Here is an 18,683-nt window from a genome sequence, read left to right on the forward strand (position 1 = left end):
TCACTCCAACTTTCTTACTCCGGAAACTACCACAACTTTTTGAAAAATTACAATTAGTTTCACCTTTGGTGTAATGCAATCCCCTCATCCTTCACTTTACCATACAATGATAAACACTGACAATAAAACATCTTGCCGTCATTCACTTTCTCTGTCTGGTCATTGGTTCTTGCACTCCAAGAACAATTTATCTGCAAGATTTTAGAGTATCGTTTTTCTCGCACCAAAAGAGTAGTGAGAGTTTGAAAATTTTAATTTCGACGTTCGAAACGTTTATTATTCGTCGTATAATTTATAATATTCATATGATGTTTTAATTTATTTAACTTTGTGTATTTAATGTCGGCTCCGATTATTCCAATTTTTAAGTGGATATAACATTTTTTGTAAATATCTACGAACGAATCTCTCATTTGATCGTTTAATCAGGTATATAATCGAAAACTAGATTCTTCGTTTAGATCACACTAAAAATCTTAAACAATTTTTGTATTGAAACTAGATCATCGGGGATTAAGAGAAATCCTACTACGATTGGATAGCGTCGATTTACATAAAGTATAAATCTTATTCATTTAATGAAAATTGAAAGTTTCGAATTTCAGAATTTTAACTGATATATTTTTAGTAGCTGTCAGTTTTGTGAAGTTTTTCGCTAAAATAGACGGTTCTACTTTTCCCTTCAGTTTTATACTCTAATATATGCAGTACACTACTGATTTTATCGTAATTAAGAACCCCCTCCCCAAAAATAAAAAGAAAAAGAAGGACAAAGACTTGAAAGGTTTCTCTTCAAAATCCATGATAAGTAGCTGTGATTATTATTAATTTTTTACTAAATTTTCTCATGGTTGGCGTGATATAAATTTTTTACTAAATTTATTATAAATTTTTTACTAAATTTTCTCTTTTCTCATCTGTAGGTTCCAGCATTAGAACATAATGGCCAAGTCATTGGAGAGAGCCTATATTTGGTTAATTATGTGTATGGGTGTCAAAATGCAACACGATCCGTCAACTCGACACGAACCAACACGAAAAAATCAGGTTCGGGTTGGGGTTTTTCTGGTTCGGGTTGGATTCGGGTTAAAGCTGGGTTAGATGGGTTTCGGGTTGGGTCGCGAGTTGACCTGAAATTTTTTTTTTTAAAATATTACCTATATTTTTATATATTGTATGTTTGAACAAAATTTATTGTATATTTATATGTTAAATTTTCATCATTTAATATTTATTTTGTATATTTTTTATTTTTTTAACAATTGTTTATTTGATTTAGTAAATATACTTTTAATTTTCTACAATTAAACTTTCAAATTTAAATCGGAAATTTTTTTATTATGTGTTTAAATTAAAATATTTTTATAATTTTTTATTTTTTCGAATTTTTTTGATTAATTTTTTTTAAAAAAATATATAAAAAAAATAAATTTCGGGTTAGACGGGTTGATTCGGGTTAGACGGGTTCGTGTTCGGGTTGGAGGTTTTCGGGTTGAAAAAAAAATTTCGCGGGTTGACCCGAAACCCAACCCACCCGACCCGATTGACACCCCTAAGTACGTCGATATCAATGTTGGTGGACCGGCTCTAATGCCTGATGTAATATATGATTTTGAGTTCGATCTCCTTTTCTGAATCTGGTCTTTTCGTTCCTTCAATTGTTTTTTCTTATAAATAAATCTTAATGTGAGAGCACCACAGGATCCGGCCAGTTTGAAATTTGCTGAGGAGTTGATAGTCTATATTGATACATTCATAAACAATCTGTTTACATCACTCAAAGGAGACGCTGTCAACGAATCTGGTATTGTTGTAGCCTGATCTCCTTTCTTACTGCATAAGTCTGTGCATCATGATATTGATTGGTTTAAAATTTTATGAATATTTTGTTACACAGCAGCTGTATTTGATTACCTGGAAACTGCCCTTCATAAGTTTGATGACGGATCATTCTTCCTTGATCAGTTCAGTCAGGTATTTGATTTTTCATCCCATGTGTCAACAACCAACCCCCTCCCCCCACTTTCATTATACCAAAAAAATAAATAATCTTAGAAAAATGTTTAGAACTACTGGAGATTTGTTAATTTCGAGTTGGTTCTGGATAATGTTTTTTGAAAAATAATGCCTTTTGGTAGGTAATGTTTGACCATGTGTGATGATTGCTAGAAAGTAGTGTGACAAAAGGGTGATCATAATTTCATAAAAAGATATTTCATGTCTAAAATGACGTGTTTTCCCAAAATATGGAACTATTTTTCATGATAAAGAATGAATTGGAATGATTTCTTTGAAATATTAAACCTCCCTTGGATGACCTAGGATTTTTTTTACGTGCCACATGAGTAGATCTTTAGCTTGGATTTGTCTGATTAATGTCACTCTGTGTACAGAGATAGATGTTGTGTATGCTTCATTTGTAGAGAGGTTTGAAGTCACATTCCAGATAATATTTAAACAGGATTTTATGGCAGGCAGGCAAGCCAAAGCTAGCAGCATGGATTGAGGTATTTAATCCATTATATTCATTGATTTCTTCACGTTGAAAGGCCTTAATGCTAAAACATGCATTGTTCTCTTGAATCTGTTTATATGCCTTGTGCCTCAGCAGTATGGTGTTTTTGTAGTTAGAGTTATCCATGCGGTGGTTTGCACGGTGGTTAATTAGCAGTCAATCCAGAATAGCAAAACAGAGACCATCTTCTTATATGTAGTGTTGTAATCTTTGTCCAGGCAATGAATAAGACTAACTGATGCTTACAAGCCAACAAAGTGCGACCCCGAAAGACTCGTGAAATATATCAAAAAAAGTTATTTGCTAACTTCTTCTGTCTAAAACCGGCAAAAATCTAATCTTCGGGTTGATCTCTTTTGGGTTGATTTACATTTTCATATGCATGATGAAGGTTAAATAGTGACTATATATATGTACCTATCAGTACTATATGGTTTTTCCTTGGACTGATAAACGTTGAAGCAGTCCTTTTCAATCACATAGCATATTTTCAAATATAATTAATTTTTGACAATATTAATTAATTATTCTGATATGGTGACTCAACGCTTCATGATCTTTTTTCCTAAAAAAGATATTATTATTATTATTATTATTATTTTATTTGACTTTCTATATTTTTTTATCATAGATTCCATATATTATATTTATATATATAGATTGTGAATTATTATTTTTATTTCAAGACATTTGTGAATTTTAATGGTTTTATTTTTATTTGCATTTTAGGGGTGCTTTGTGTTAATTTGCCTTTGATTGACTTGATAAGATTAGTAGTTCAATCTTATTAAAATGTTTGGTTGCCATTATTTGTTTATGTAATTAAAATTACAATATCATCATTTATAATTTTATTTTATTTATATTTATTAATTATAAGAAAAAAAATTATAATTTATCATTTTATTTCAAATTTAATATCCACCACACTTGACGGTAAACTTTAGATCATCCGATAAACACGAGTGGCTCAGCTAAATTACAATTGTCGTTACTACAATAAACCTAGCCATGGTATATGATAATTATTAGGAAGTGTAAAGAAATATTACAAACTATGGAATAGTTGCTAACCGAGCTTATTATTATTGTATATGGATAAAATTTATATCTAGATACTATAAAAAATAAAACCTCAAGAACATTTGTATTCAATCCATATCATATTCAATTAATATCGAACTACGTTACTGAATTTTCTTAATCAGTTATAACGTTGTACAATCTTTCTGAATCAACAATAACAAGATGAAAATTTGATCGGACATGGGCACGAAACTATACGCCTCACCCTTCATTCAGACATTCACCCAAGAATTTGTAAAGAACGAAAAAAGCGTCCCAAATAAGTGCAGAAAAAACATGCAGCAGGAAATACATCATGAATTGAGAATATGTTCTATAAAAATGGGCGTGTAGTCAATGAAATCAATGATACTGTGGCTTCTTAACCAAGTAGAAAAGGTAAAGCTACTACGGATCGTTCAAAACTTTAAAAACAATAAAAAAAAAAAAAAAAAAAAAAAAAAAAAAAAAAAAAAAAAAAAAAAAAAAAAAAAAAAAAAAAAAAAAAAAAAAAAAAAAAAAAAAAAAAAAAAAAAAAAAAAAAAAAAAAAAAAAAAAAAAAAAAAAAAAAAAAAAAAAAAAAAAAAAAAAAAAAAAAAAAAAAAAAAAAAAAAAAAAAAAAAAAAAAAAAAAAAAAAAAAAAAAAAAAAAAAAAAAAAAAAAAAAAAAAAAAAAAAAAAAAAAAAAAAAAAAAAAAAAAAAAAAAAAAAAAAAAAAAAAAAAAAAAAAAAAAAAAAAAAAAAAAAAAAAAAAAAAAAAAAAAAAATAAAAAAAATAAAAAAAAAAAAAAAAAAAAGCATGGTCTATAAGTAGAATATCTACTTTTCTTACCCGCATCTAAATTTGCTTGGAACCTTACACAAGCAATACTATGCAAGATAAGCATACTCTCAACCTCAATCAATTTATATAAAATAAAAAAGCCTACCATAATCTCTGAAATATGAAGGGCACGACAAGGAGGATTTTTATGGCAAAGCATGTTACAAAGGTTTGATGACGTAAAGGCAAACTGGTAAACTTAATAGCATAACCACGCATCAGTCCTAAACTTAAAAAGATTGCTTCTCTTTTTGTAATTTTAATAAGGATCATGGTGAAATTACATGTACATCTATCGGTTCAATCATCAACGATCATAAACAAAAGCCATGCGCACGTGATGTGAAACAAGCACATAACATAATCACCAAGTTTTGATGCCAAATGCATTACAAACACAGTTATATTCTGAGGTGGAAGGCTGAATTCATATGTCAAAAACACATTGGCAACAGTTTTCCAGCAAGTGAGAAAAACATGGCCAACCTAACATTTACGACAAAGTATAATTTCAGGTTTTAAAAAATAACAAAGAGACAAATGTGAGCTTAGAATAGGAAAGACATAATATATAATAAACAAAGGCAGCAGCCAAGAGGAGCTTCATCCTAGACCTGGCTCAGGACAGACATTAACCAAATAATTTATTGCCGATGTTTTAGAGACAATTTGGTGCATACGGACAGGTCATTGGTTTTGGTTTCAGTCCTTGGGAAATGGTTCCGGTTTTGAAATATAACCATGGTTGGGTTTACTTAGGATGCTGGATGGAAGAATCTCTTCACTGTTCAAGCTACAAGAAGGATAGCATACAAAATAATAGCTCAAGAAAGGTAAAAATTTACTCTGAATCGAAGTAGCAGTCATCAACACAATAATAAATAGAAATTTAAAGGACAAAGCTGCTTTACAATGAAAATGGTATGGATTGCTCTAACCACAGAATTGATTGTTATTCTGGGATAAAACAAGAAGGATCGGTTAAAAAACTAAACCACCTTTACCGCAAGGGCGTGACTTGGTGACAAAGAACAAAACAGCATGGTGATTTACCAAATAACAGACATGAAAAGGCTGTTAAAGTTGGCACAAAGCCACAAACTACGTGTTTCTTGAACTTCGGATATTCCACTAATCAATATCACTTTAATTTTCTATTCTTTCAAACACGACTCATAAATTTTCCAAGATCTATGACAATATTCAAGTCTAGAATCAGCAAGTCATTTCAGGGCCAAACCATTGTATAGGGAGGGTAGACTGCAGAGGGGACAAGAAAATATTCGAGCTCAAAACACTAGAAACCTAATGCAATGATCTGCTATCACTTTTAAGTTCCCATAATATTTTCACTCACCAGCTGCTATTTTCATCCTTCTACCTCTTCATATATTTGATGTACCCGTAGTAATTAAAAGCGCAAGGCGTAAATTCACTTTCAGAATTTTTTAAAAGAAAAAGCTGTTTGTATCCAATGCACGCTTAAAGTGCAAAAAAGAGCGCACTGTGACAACTATGGATGTACCAGCTGCAAACACCAGGCCACTAAACACTGGATACTCAGAATAATACTTATGACACGTGTCCATGACACATGCAGTACATGTTCATGTTTTACTCGTGGCTGACTCAATGCATAGCCATTTTCCTGGGGACTAACCGACTAACAATTATTGCATAATACAATTGGGAAGACAATACTAATGCAGCTTAATGATCTTTGAAGTCAAATATATGGGGATAATTAAATGAAGAAAACGAACAACAGCCATTATGAACAAAAACCAGAGTGGTAACGACGACTTAACACATTCATTTCCAATGGTCAGAATTACAATCAGATAAAAGACAAGGTTTTTGTAGAAAAAGAGAATCCCAAGCCATTTTTGCTAGTGCGCACAATCTTGATATCTACCATCTATATCCTAGTTCATTTAACGAAGAAATTATTATATCATAAATGAAGTAAAGATGTGGAGCACAACAACCAATAAAAGACCGATAAAACATTTCCATAATCCAAAGTCAAACTATAACATCAAAGTAAAAGTTTCTCTTGGAGAATGTAAGCGAAAGAGAGAAACAAGTACACTGCTTAACTTTAAGAGAAATGCATCTATATATTGGCTAAACAAACTCAATATCTTCAAATGTGAGGCTGGTGTAAACACAAAAAAGTGTACCATTTGAATCTCCGACTCAAAGCTCGAATTCTTCATCCCGGAGAGCCAACTCCGCTGCTTCTTCCTCCTCTTCATCCAGTACAAAGTACTCATTCTTTTCCACTGGCCTAAACATGTAAAAGATCACAGCATAAAATGCAAGACTGGCGATTTCCTCAGCTGCATTGGCCACCCACTGGTACTTGTAAGCAGCAATTGTCCGAAGTGCAAACACCACAATCCTCGTGAAGTAAAGGTACCCGATCACTACAATATAAAACTGCCTAAAAAGAGTCAATTTTGCTAGATTCCTCGCAGCCTTCCCATCGGTCTTAGATGTCTCCCTCAATGACCTAATCGACCATACTATCGGAAAAATAATTGCACAACAACAGATGATATCCACCAACAAGAAAACCTGATTCCAAGTAACCCAATCCTTAATAAAAGGGCCTGTCTCCCCGATGACAACGGAAGCCACATTTGCCAAAACTTGCAATGGGATCACAATCATCAACACCTTCTTCTCCCTCTCCTGCAAGAAAGGCTTCAAGAACGACCACCCAGTACCAATCAAAATTATCACCGTAAACAGCAAAACGACCCTAATAAACTGGAAAATGTAAAACAACACATCCCACCCATGCGGCGTTCCAGTAACCTTCACATAATGCTTATCCTCAGCCGCAGCCAACAAATTCAACGCCTTCATAATCACCAACACACCCATCAAGGCGTGAATCCGATGAACAACCCTCCTATTTTTCAAACATATAAAAATCCAGAAACCAAAAAACGCAAAATAAACAACTGAGAAACAAAAATATAACGAGGGCAACTGAGTCAGCCCGGCCGATAAAAAATCCTTCACGTGACCATCGAAATTATAAAGCTCCGTGCGCACCTCCATCGACACCGTAGAATCAGGAGCACAATTGGCGAAGAAGAGCGAATACTCATTCGGGGAACTGATCGGATAAGAGCGCTGGAACGAGGAACGCGGCGGCGGAGACAGATCTCGAAAAGTGAAGAGGTGGGTAATGTATTTCGATTCAAGAACGCAGAAAGAAGGGGTTTGTTGTAGTTCAACGAGGACTTGAATTAGAGATTCTTCCGATAGGAGGAAGAATCCGAGGTGGGAGGAATCGGCGGATGCGCCGGGGGAATCGACGGAGACCGAAGACACGGAGATGTTGGCTTGACCAGTGTGGGTAAATCCGAATCGCTCAAAGAGAATCATGGCACGAGAATCGGAGGAAATTTTCAGGGTTTTGATCTCGGCGGCCATGGGCGGCAGGATGACAACGAGGGAGAAGACGAGGAAAAGGAAAGGTAATTTCGTCATTTGGGTACGGTGGAGACGGCAGAAGGCGGCTGCTTTTAGGAGGAAGGAGTTGAATATCGCGTGAAAAAGGATTTTGGTTCCGATAATGCCCCTAAGATCTGGATCGCCTGAAGGAAGCAATGTAAACTGCGCTTTCTGACCAGAAAGAATAAATGCAAATTAAATTCCCATATTTGTAGCATATTACATATTTACCCTCATACTTTTAATAATATTTCGTTACAGTCCTATTCAGTTTAATTTTTAAATCACGTCGTTGGTTTTTTTAAAACGTTAGATTTGGCTTTGCTAGCTTTATGTTTGAGTAAAAACAAAGGAATTGATGGTAACTACCCAATTTAATTATTCAATTTATTATTGAGGTCCAAATTAATTATAAAGACTCAAATCCGTTATACACTCCAAAAAAATTTATAAATAAGGGAAGATTCTCATTATTCAAAGGGTGAGGATTTTATGCTTAAATTTTTTAGCTCTCAATTAACATTTTTAAATTATTTTCTGACTTGAACGTCGAATTATCTACGTCGAGCAAACCCCGGCGCCTCAGACATTTGTTTGTGACGCAAGTGATAACCCACAAAGATTTCTCTCCACCAGCTACTTGGACCTGTTTACGAGCTAGCTGGAATATCCTTCTACGATTACTTGGATTCGTTTACGAACCTACAGAGTGATTCAGATAATCATAATTTTTGGCTACATGAGGTATCCTTCGATGATATATAATATGTTTTAGTTTAATATTTTTTGGACCAAAAAATTTAATCATATTATATCGGGATTGGTTATATGTGCTTGGTTTGATCAATTTACATAAAAATGCTAAACTTGACATAAATGGATAAATCACCTAATAAAATTTTTAGAATCCATGTTGACATATACGTTAGTATTATTTTAACAAACAATTTCAAAATTATTCTTCTTTAGAAAATTTGTCTAAACCAAAGAATTATTATGTGATCACAGCATAACATTGAGACTTTGATTAAGTTGTTACCATATAAATTATTTAACCAATCGCACATATAAATTTGATGCACTCTATCATCACAAAAATTCTTGTGAAACGGTCTCACGGATCAATTTCATGGGTCGGATATCTTATTTGTGTCATCCATGAAAAAGTATTATTTTTTATGCTAAGAGTATTACTTTTTATTGTGAATATCGGTAGAGTTGATCCGTCTCACAGATAAAAATTCGTGAGACCGTCTCAGAAAAGACTTACTCTTCTATCATTATCAAAATCCAAATTAGATCATATTCAATAAATTACTCTTTCATCACACCTGTTAATTTGCGTCCATGTTAATAAAAGTGATGATGGTTTTTCAAAATTTGGAAAATTCCACAATTCTGCTATGATATGTATGAACATATTTCTTTATTTACTAGGATATTTAACTATCTTGTTAATATACTCCTTTGACCTTCATCCATATAGAATAACTCAAATGATATTAATACAAATCCTTTTCTCTGTTAGCATTTCGTAACATTTTCTTAAGTTGTTTCTTTTCAGAAAAACAAATTTGTTTAGCTAAACGTGCATGAGTGAGAGTAGTATTGAGATGTTGGGTTAATCGTGCATGAATGAGAGTGGTACTGAGATAAGTGACTTGTTAATGAGTGTGTCAAGTTACTGACGAGTCGCCGCTTAATCTTGTTGGTATTTAAAAAGTGTCACATGATCTTAACATGTAATATTGTCTCCATTGGGGACATGAATGTCGATAAGATAATAGTAAAATTGATATTTAAGGGATATAAGACAACTCTAACATATAGACACACGTCTCTTGGACTCATGAATTTGATCCATTAGCACTTAAGTAAATCGCGAATATGGGGAAATAAAGTTACGCTTTGATCAAAAGTTTACAAACGTTTCATTCTAATAAACAACTTTTTGAAATTAAGTTCGATTTTCAAGGAATCGAAGCATTATTTTAATTCACAAATATAGTTTTTGTAAAGATTTTTCAATGTAAAAATGTATGTGATGTACAACTAACAAATACACATTCAAGGCAAATATCGATGAAAACAGATCTTTAAATCGGAAAGGGCATTTTCGGTAAAGCACATGGCGACGCGCGAAACGAATGGCTCGAGACTCGAACTTCTCATAACGTTCGCTCTCTGATCAAATTTATCATTCATCGATTCTATTTTCCATTTTTCTTCCTTACCATTTTGCGTGATTTATTGTTGTGAATCGTAGCAGCAATTCGAAATTATGTCGTGGATTCGATCTGCGATGAGCAGAGCTGTGGAAGCCGGCGGCAGCGTCCAACTCAGCTCCGCCGTCCGCAATTATAAAGACACCGTCGTGCATAAAGCGGGGCAAGCCGTTGCTGGTGGCGCCAAGATTTTCCAGGATCGCATTGTAATGTTTATTTGTTAATCTCTCTTTGTTCGTGTTCGTGTGCATGTGCATGCATCGAGTGTAACTGAGGGGAACTTTGCGTTGATTTGGCCCATTGATTGAAATGCTTTTGTGGTGCGAGATTAGTTTCATTAAACTCATTAGGATCCAGAAAGATCATTTTTCACCTCTGCTTTTAATCGGTAAAAGAACATTGTTTTGGAAAATTTTGAAGTTCGACGCATTATCATCCGGGAGTTTAATGACAGTATGACACAGATTCAGAAAAAAGGCACTGTTGTCAGATCACATGGACCAGCAGATTATTCTGTGGTACACACCGGTTGGATAATCCTTGTGCCTGTATTTCTCTTGTAATATCATTTTCCTGTAGTGCTGTGTTTAGGTTTATGGGTATCCTTACAAAACACTCTTACTGTAATTAATGGATTATGAACTAACAGATATTATTGACCACTGAAATTGAATAATTATATGCAACGCCTTATTTACTTAAAACATTATGACATGCAAACGTTTATGTTACAATATTTAGACTATTATTTTTCACACTTGCATTCTGTTTAGCATTAGATGCTATTTTGAATCTGGACTTACTTTATGCAATTTATTTATGTGGGTTCTATTTCCATTTTTGTCCCACGCACTTTGTTGTTAATATGCTTGTCACTTTCTGGAATTACAGGGAGCTCGGAATTTCCAAAGTTACAAGCTTGCAGTAAAAAGATTGGAAGAAGTTTCTGTTACATGTAGGGGGATAGAGAGAGTTCAGTTACTAAGAAGATGGTTAGTTGCCTTGAAAGAGATAGAGAGACTCGATGGAGCTCTCAAAACTGAACATCTTGACTTATATATTGAATCTAATGATTCTCCTACAAAGCCAACAGTGGTTTGTGTTTTCACTCAGCCTTTATATTCTGTTTCTAACTGGAGATTTCAATTTCACTTGCAGAAGTTATTTTGTGTATAAATTTCGTGTTTGGAAGCTATCAGTTAGTTTTTTTGCTGGAGTACAAATATTATTTTGGGTCACGTCCCATGAGCTCAAACTTTGGAAGAAGTGATTTCCGACAGCTTTCTTCATATTCTCCGGGGGGAGAAGAGGCGGACTTCTCAATTACATGGGCCGGACAAATACAAACAAATCTAGGCTAATATACTTAGGCTGCAACACGTAGAATTCCTTTTGTTATAGCTTCTCAGTGTTGACTCCAGCATGATCTGCATTCAATATTCAAGTTCTCTAGCTTGCATTTATATGTTTATGCTCTCCATCACAAAATCTTGTATTTTTCTGGGCCTGAATTTTGTGAAGGATTTTTAATTTTCTACGTCAAAAGAGTATCCAAATTAATTTCTTAATAGCATTAGTTTCGATCATATTTCTTTATTACAATGACAGATTTTGTATTACGATCATGATCTTGGTGGAGAACCCATGAATTTTCGAGACGTATTCCTTCATAGTCAAGCTCTTGAGGGCATAACTCTGTCTTTGGTAAGATTTACGAGTGACAGTTTTCAGTTGTTCTCTTTGCTTCTCAAACATCTGCAAACTGCCCCCACTCCTAAAGATTCCTCCTACTTTTATATCTCTTGATCTTCCTCATAATTAATTTCAACTACATTATATAATGTTCCTATTGTTTTCTTCTTCTTTGCCAATCCCACCTTTGCTGTACACTGCTGAAAAACATATATCTCCACGTGCTCTCTACAGTAATGGCAGCACTGATGTCTCGTTTTCTAGTTACACTGTATTGGGACGGTTTTTTTGTTCTTTGTGATAGATGGTGGCTGACAATTGACTCTTTTCTGGGCCAGATACTGGAAAAGCCTAATGATGAGGAGATTTCCTTGCTTCTGGAGATGTTTGGGTGATACTTACTTGACTCTTCTTAATAGATTTTATGAATATCGAGTAATTCGGTATTTTATGTTTTCCCTGGGTGAACGATAACATTATCATGCATTCAGGCTATGTCTCATGGGTGGAAAAGAAGCTCATAATGCAACCGTTAACAACATTCGAGATTTGGCAAAAACATTCTCAAACTACGATGATGAAGTACTGGTATGGTAATAAACCACAAGATTTTGGCAGTTTACAATGCCATTAACAATGATATCACCGAATATTTGAAGCATTTGTGAATGGTATTTTTTCATGTTTTATAACTCCAGGCAAAGAGGGAAGAACTGTTGCAACATGCACAAGAAGCTATTGCAGGGCTTAAAAAAAATGCTGTGTTAGTAAGGTGGTTAAGGGTATACCTCCCATAATTTCATAATATATGCTTATTTAATGTTGACAAGTACTACGTGACTGGGACTATTCTTGGTTGCGAAATTCCAAACTGGTTCAGTGTGCACATTAAATTTACCTTGAAGCATGCCATTAAGGGACTCAAAACTGCACCAAAGGACCCAAGTATTTTATGATCTAGCTTGAACTTTTTAACGTTGGCATCATTCATTTTCTTTCAGAGGCCTGCCTTTCAAAATATTTCAACTAGTCATTTCTGGACAAATTCCGGTACTTTGAGTTTCTATGAATTGGTAATGAAAGGTTTGCCTTCTAAATGATAAATGATGCTGTTAATCAAGTGACATAATTTATATACTTGTAGAATACTTAGTTGGTGGTTTTGCAGTTGGCGTCTTTGCACTTTCAATAGAGTACCATTTTAATCATTTCTAGGTTTGTGTTTTTATATGTTCTCAGAATAGACTCTGAAGTTTCCAGTATTCATCACAAACTGCATGGGAAGCAATTACCTCTAAGTTGTAATAAATCATCCGAAACTGCAAATGAGATGTCAACAGAGGTAAGATTCTTCTCTCGTCTTGTTTTCTTATGGATGGTCTCTCGTCTATTTTTAAGAACGATGAGTGAGCACTGAAATGATTTAGAGAGTCCACTGTTATTATTTAAAGAATCCTGAATCAATCCTTTTGTAGCATAGCTTCCAATCACCGGCCATAATCTGACAATTCCATTGGTGGAATAAATGGCAAACTAATGACCATGAGCCAATTATAACTATAAAGTAGTGATCCTTGTCTCAGCGTTGGCCTGATGCCTCGTTTAGTAACCATAAATAGTCTATTTCTCATTTGATCTAAACATAAAATCTAAGTTTCTAACTATTGCATCCATCTGATTACAATCGCTGCAGTCTCCAGAGGAAGAGGTTGAACAAATTAAACTTTGTTCACGGTTAGACGAGCTTCTTTTGTGGAAGAAAGTTTTGAAGATCAGGGATTCTCCTATTGCTCATAATCAAAAGGTAACTCTCACCATCGTATTGCTGAAGACAAATTAAATTGATTGCTCTGACAAGTGCAATCCTCGGATCTTGATGATGGTTTCAAATATATCTCAGACAACACATGGCTTAGTCTCTTAAAGTTGTTTTTGCTTATCTCATACCTATTGTTCTCATTTTCGGTTTTATTGGCTTATCCCTAATGTTCTCATCTTCACTGTGCAGGTTGATAAGCTAAAGGTACTATCAGAATCTCTTGTTAGCTCAGCCTCAAAAGCTGAAAAGCGTATTTCAGACAACAGGTTTGTAGTTGGCTCCAGCTAGGGGTCAGAATGACTCTTTTTTTTTTCCCCAAATTTCTGGTATGTTTTTACCTCTCATTTAACAGCAAGTTGTTTATATATTTTTATAGAGAGCAACTTCATAGCTATGCTGATAAAAACTTTATACCTTTCATCTCATATTGAAATGTTACTTTCTCAAGGAGTTAAGCGTGTATTATATGTCCTATTTATTGTGCATGCAGAACACAGAAAGAAGAAGCTCTTAAATTTCGTGTAACCAAAACCAGTGAAGTTAGTCTACTTGAGAAGGTCCTTTTTTACTACTATTACTACTAATGATGGGAAATCAATGCACTTTTCACTCCCGAATAGTCAGCTGGCTTGAGGGGATTCTAGCCCAGTAGCCCTTTTTAGAATATTTTTGCTTATTGATAATGCCTCGCTGCTTTTACTCTCTTTAAACAAATTTTATCAGCCTACCTTGTTGCTGCTTTTCTAAACAGTAATGAAGTCAGGACAGCAATTTCTAGGGAAGCTGAAATAGAAATGAGCGATTATGATTTATATTGTTATATGGCTAAGCTCTGCAATGTGTGCTTCGAAGATGTTATGAATCATTATCTGCTTCGAAAGGCTTTCCCAAGGGTTTTAGCTGGGGAGGATCCAGAATTCGCGTGGGTAGAAGAGTTGGGGATACGATAGATTCAAGTGGGCGAAATTTGTGTTTGAATTTTTTTACATTGGGGGGTAATTGGGGACGAACATCAGCGGTCCTCCCCTAGATATTAGATTTTCTTGTCACACATCTTTTCTTTTCATGAGTTATTCTACTTAACCGACTCTTTGGCCCTTCCCAGGAACTGGTTTCTGAAATTGAAGCTCTTGAAAGGCAAAAGGACAAACTTGAAGGGGAGCTGAAAAAGGTATTTAAATTCAACTCTCCTCCTGTCTATAGTTCTATTACTGAAATGTGATGCCTGAAGTGTATCTACATCGTTGCATTGCCTAGTGAATGAAGGTATTTGTTGGTACTGAGTAGCTTGTGATTAAATTAACGTGAAATAGCGAGTATATGTCGGTTCTTCCACAATTAAAACTGAATACCAAGATTCATATGTGCCGGATGCGTGATAAATGGTTATACACTTTTCTTGAAACTTCCAGATGTTGACTTTTCAACGCAGCTGAAGATGTTTATTTGCGCAATGATGCTTTCGATTTTTCATCGTTCAGATTTAACTTGCATTTATTCCTTTACAAATTCTCTTTAAACGAGCTCCATTCTCTAGCACGTCCCAAGAAATAATTGTTAACTTTTTTACGCAAAAGAAAGACAAACCTATACATCAGGTTATGGCTTTATCTGAACTATATTGCGTAAGAGTTCATTCCTTCATGAAACCAAAACTCTGTCAGATATTTGCTGTTCAGAAATCCATGTCATAGTAGGTACATATGCCTTTGAAGCAAACATGTTCTAAACATTAAAGAATAGGAATAAGAATTTATGGTAGTCCCCCGTTACTTGACTAAATCCTCGAAGTTTTTTCTATTTTTTTGGTCAATTGCAAGTAGTAAATTAATTATAATTTGGAGGGCAGAAAGTTGGTTTTATCAAATACAACCAATAAAACCATACTTCTATACAAATTCCATTACAAGTGATTGTGATGTCTGATTACCATATGATTCAATCTTCAACAATAATGGCATGTCTAATTATTTTTTTAGGTTATTACTTCCTTGACTTCTGCTCATGGCCGACTTCAGAATATCAGGGAAGAACGAGATCAGTTTGATGAGGCTAGCAACCAGATTCTTCAACATTTCAAGTTGAAGGTAAGTGTTAGGTGAGATTTTAATAAATGTGGGTGGGTCCCACATTAATTAAAATATTAAAAATAACAAATCACACGTCGCTTTATTTACAAAATTGAATGAAGGAATTTAGTTATAAATAGAGCTCAATTCCTTCAGTTATTGTATCCCAAAAATCAAAAGTTTTTTAGCTTTGATAAAAAGAGAGTGCATAGAAAAAAAAGAGTGTATTTTTTTCTTGAGTGCGGGAATTCTCTTTGTGTGAGTTAGAGAAATTATTTTCTCGGTATACTCGGGTTGGGAGTGTGAGAAATATTGAGTGTATTGGTGTATACACTTGTTGTAATATTTCTTCCAGTTATAAAAGTTGCAGTGCTCCGTGGACGTAGCCTATATTGGGTGAACCACGTAAATCTTTGTGTTCTTGTTGGTTATTTTATTCCGCAATTATTGGGTATTATCATCGTGGTTGGCATCGCTTCGGGGGTGTAATTCCCCAACAACTGGTATCAGAGCCTTGTTGTGAAAATTCTTAAGAATTCTGAGTATGCTCTGTGGTTGCAGCTTTGTCTGATCTTCCACATCAGAAAAGATTTTTTAGATTTTTTGCTAAGGCTAGAGAAGTGATGGCCGGAGATGATGGATCGGGACCAGGAATCAACAAGTTCGATGGAACAGATTTTTCGTTCTGGCGGTTACAGATAAGAGATTATCTGTACAGTAAGAAGCTCCATCAACCTCTATCAGGAAAGAAACCGGAAAAGATGGAGGATGATGATTGGGAGCTCCTTGACCGACAGGTTTTAGGTGTCATACGATTGACCCTAACAAAGAACGTGGCGCATAACGTGGCGGAGGCCAAAACCACGGAGGAGATGATGACCATTCTGTCAGACATGTACGAGAAGCCATCAGCAAACAACAAAGTACATCTCATGAAGAAGTTATTCAACTTGAAGATGGGAGAAGGTGCTTCGGTGGCAAAACACATAAATGAATTCAACACGATTGTCTCCCAGCTGACATCGGTGGACATCAAATTTGATGATGAGATTCGTGCACTTATTCTTCTGGCGTCTTTACCAGAAACTTGGGAACCGATGCGGGCAGCGGTTAGCAACTCTGTTGGAAAAGGAAAACTACAACTCAATGATGTTAGAGATCAAATCCTAGCTGAAGAAGTTCGCAGGAAAGACTCGGGTGAAGCAACATCATCGAGATCTGCTCTAAATCTTGATAACAGAGGAAGAGGCAGGAGTGGTGAAAGGAGTTCCAACCGATGGCGCGGTAGATCCAAGTCAAGAAATGGAAAAGACAAAAACATCTCTGAAAAGAATATGAAGTGCTGGAGCTGTGGTGAGACTGGTCACCTGAAAAAGAACTGCAGATCAATGAAAAATAATGCCAATGCTGTCACTGATGAAGTACATGATGCTCTGCTATTATCCATGGAAAGCCCTGTTGATTCTTGGGTTATGGACTCGGGAGCTTCGTTTCATACCACTGGTGATCGCGATGTATTTGATAATTACATCGCTGGCGATTACGGAAAAGTTTTCCTGGCTGATGGAAAACCCTTGGAAATTGTTGGTATGGGTGATGTACGGATGAAGATGTCAAATGGATCTGTCTGGAAAATCAACAAAGTCAGACATGTACCAAATTTGACACGCAATCTGATCTCGGTGGGACAGCTCGATGATGAAGGCCACAATGTGACCTTCGGTGATGGTTCCTGGAAAGTGAACAAAGGAGCCATGATTGTTGCTCGAGGAAAGAAAACTGGAACATTGTATATGACTTCCAGTTGCAGAGACACATTAGCAGCTGTGGATGCTGGAGCCAATTCAAGTCTATGGCATTATAGACTTGGACACATGAGTGAGAAGGGAATGAAGATGTTGGTGTCAAAAGGAAAGCTACCAGAATTAAAGACTGTTGAACACCAACTATGTGAAAGCTGTATCTTTGGAAAGCAGAAGAAGGTGAGCTTTTCAAAAGGCGGTAGAGAACCGAAAGCAGCAAAGTTGGAGCTGGTTCATACTGATGTATGGGGACCATCTCCTGTGACATCCCTTGGAGGCTCGAGATACTATGTCACATTCATTGACGATTCGAGTAGAAAAGTTTGGGTTTATTTTCTGAAAAATAAATCTGATGTTTACGAGACCTTTAAAAGGTGGAAAGCCATGGTGGAAAATGAGACCAACTTGAAGGTGAAGTGCTTACGGTCTGACAATGGTGGAGAATATGAAGATGATGAGTTCAAGAAATATTGTGCACAGAACGGGATCAAGATGGAGAAAACCATTCCTTGTACACCTCAACAGAATGGTGTAGCTGAAAGGATGAACAGGACCCTGAATGAACGCGCAAGGAGCATGAGATTGCATTCTGGATTGCCAAAATCATTATGGGCTGATACTGTTAACACTGCAGCATATCTGATCAACAGAGGACCTTCGGTACCACTGGACTACAAAATACCCGAAGAGGTTTGGAGCGGCAAAGAAGTAAACCTTTCTTTCTTGAAAGTTTTTGGATGTCTATCCTATGTTCATATTGATTCAGCAAGCAGAACAANTGCGGCAGAGAACCAAAAGCAGCAAAGTTGGAGCTGGTTCATACTGATGTATGGGGACCATCTCCTGTGACATCCCTTGGAGGCTCGAGATACTATGTCACATTCATTGACGATTCGAGTAGAAAAGTTTGGGTTTATTTTCTGAAAAATAAATCTGATGTTTACGAGACCTTTAAAAGGTGGAAAGCCATGGTGGAAAATGAGACCAACTTGAAGGTGAAGTGCTTACGGTCTGACAATGGTGGAGAATATGAAGATGATGAGTTCAAGAAATATTGTGCACAGAACGGGATCAAGATGGAGAAAACCATTCCTGGTACACCTCAACAGAATGGTGTAGCTGAAAGGATGAACAGGACCTTGAATGAACGCGCAAGGAGCATGAGATTGCATTCTGGATTGCCAAAATCATTCTGGGCTGATG

General features: G+C 35.4%; 2 protein-coding genes and 1 long non-coding RNA gene across 3 annotated transcripts in view; 2 read left to right on the forward strand and 1 right to left on the reverse strand.

Moving 5' to 3' along the window:
• The first annotated feature begins 1,553 nt into the window (after positions 1–1,553).
• LOC140965773 (uncharacterized) lies at positions 1,554–2,480 on the forward strand. The gene is made up of 4 exons (XR_012173152.1): positions 1,554–1,599; positions 1,702–1,804; positions 1,898–1,974; positions 2,396–2,480. It is a non-coding gene; the product is annotated as an uncharacterized lncRNA (long non-coding RNA).
• A 3,910-nt stretch (positions 2,481–6,390) lies between these two features.
• Positions 6,391–8,041, reverse strand: LOC140965803 (protein CANDIDATE G-PROTEIN COUPLED RECEPTOR 7-like). Its single transcript, XM_073425997.1, has one exon. It carries the CDS (start codon positions 7,907–7,909, stop codon positions 6,602–6,604), a length of 1,308 nt encoding a protein of 435 aa, XP_073282098.1. The 5' UTR covers positions 7,910–8,041; the 3' UTR covers positions 6,391–6,601.
• Positions 8,042–10,115: 2,074 nt separating this feature from the next.
• The window catches only part of LOC140965789 (uncharacterized), a 12,430-nt gene continuing 3,862 nt past the window's right edge, over positions 10,116–18,683 (forward strand). The window contains exons 1-12 of the mRNA XM_073425970.1: positions 10,116–10,304; positions 10,990–11,193; positions 11,707–11,802; positions 12,129–12,181; positions 12,282–12,378; positions 12,489–12,562; positions 13,030–13,132; positions 13,475–13,594; positions 13,799–13,875; positions 14,100–14,166; positions 14,715–14,780; positions 15,589–15,696. Coding sequence (XP_073282071.1) covers positions 10,155–10,304; positions 10,990–11,193; positions 11,707–11,802; positions 12,129–12,181; positions 12,282–12,378; positions 12,489–12,562; positions 13,030–13,132; positions 13,475–13,594; positions 13,799–13,875; positions 14,100–14,166; positions 14,715–14,780; positions 15,589–15,696 — 1,215 coding nt within the window. The 5' untranslated portion in view covers positions 10,116–10,154. The remainder of the gene's footprint in view (positions 10,305–10,989; positions 11,194–11,706; positions 11,803–12,128; positions 12,182–12,281; positions 12,379–12,488; positions 12,563–13,029; positions 13,133–13,474; positions 13,595–13,798; positions 13,876–14,099; positions 14,167–14,714; positions 14,781–15,588; positions 15,697–18,683) is intronic.

The sequence above is a fragment of the Primulina huaijiensis genome, unplaced genomic scaffold (genome assembly GCF_012295235.1).
Source record: "Primulina huaijiensis isolate GDHJ02 unplaced genomic scaffold, ASM1229523v2 scaffold14403, whole genome shotgun sequence".
NCBI lineage: Eukaryota > Viridiplantae > Streptophyta > Magnoliopsida > Lamiales > Gesneriaceae > Primulina > Primulina huaijiensis.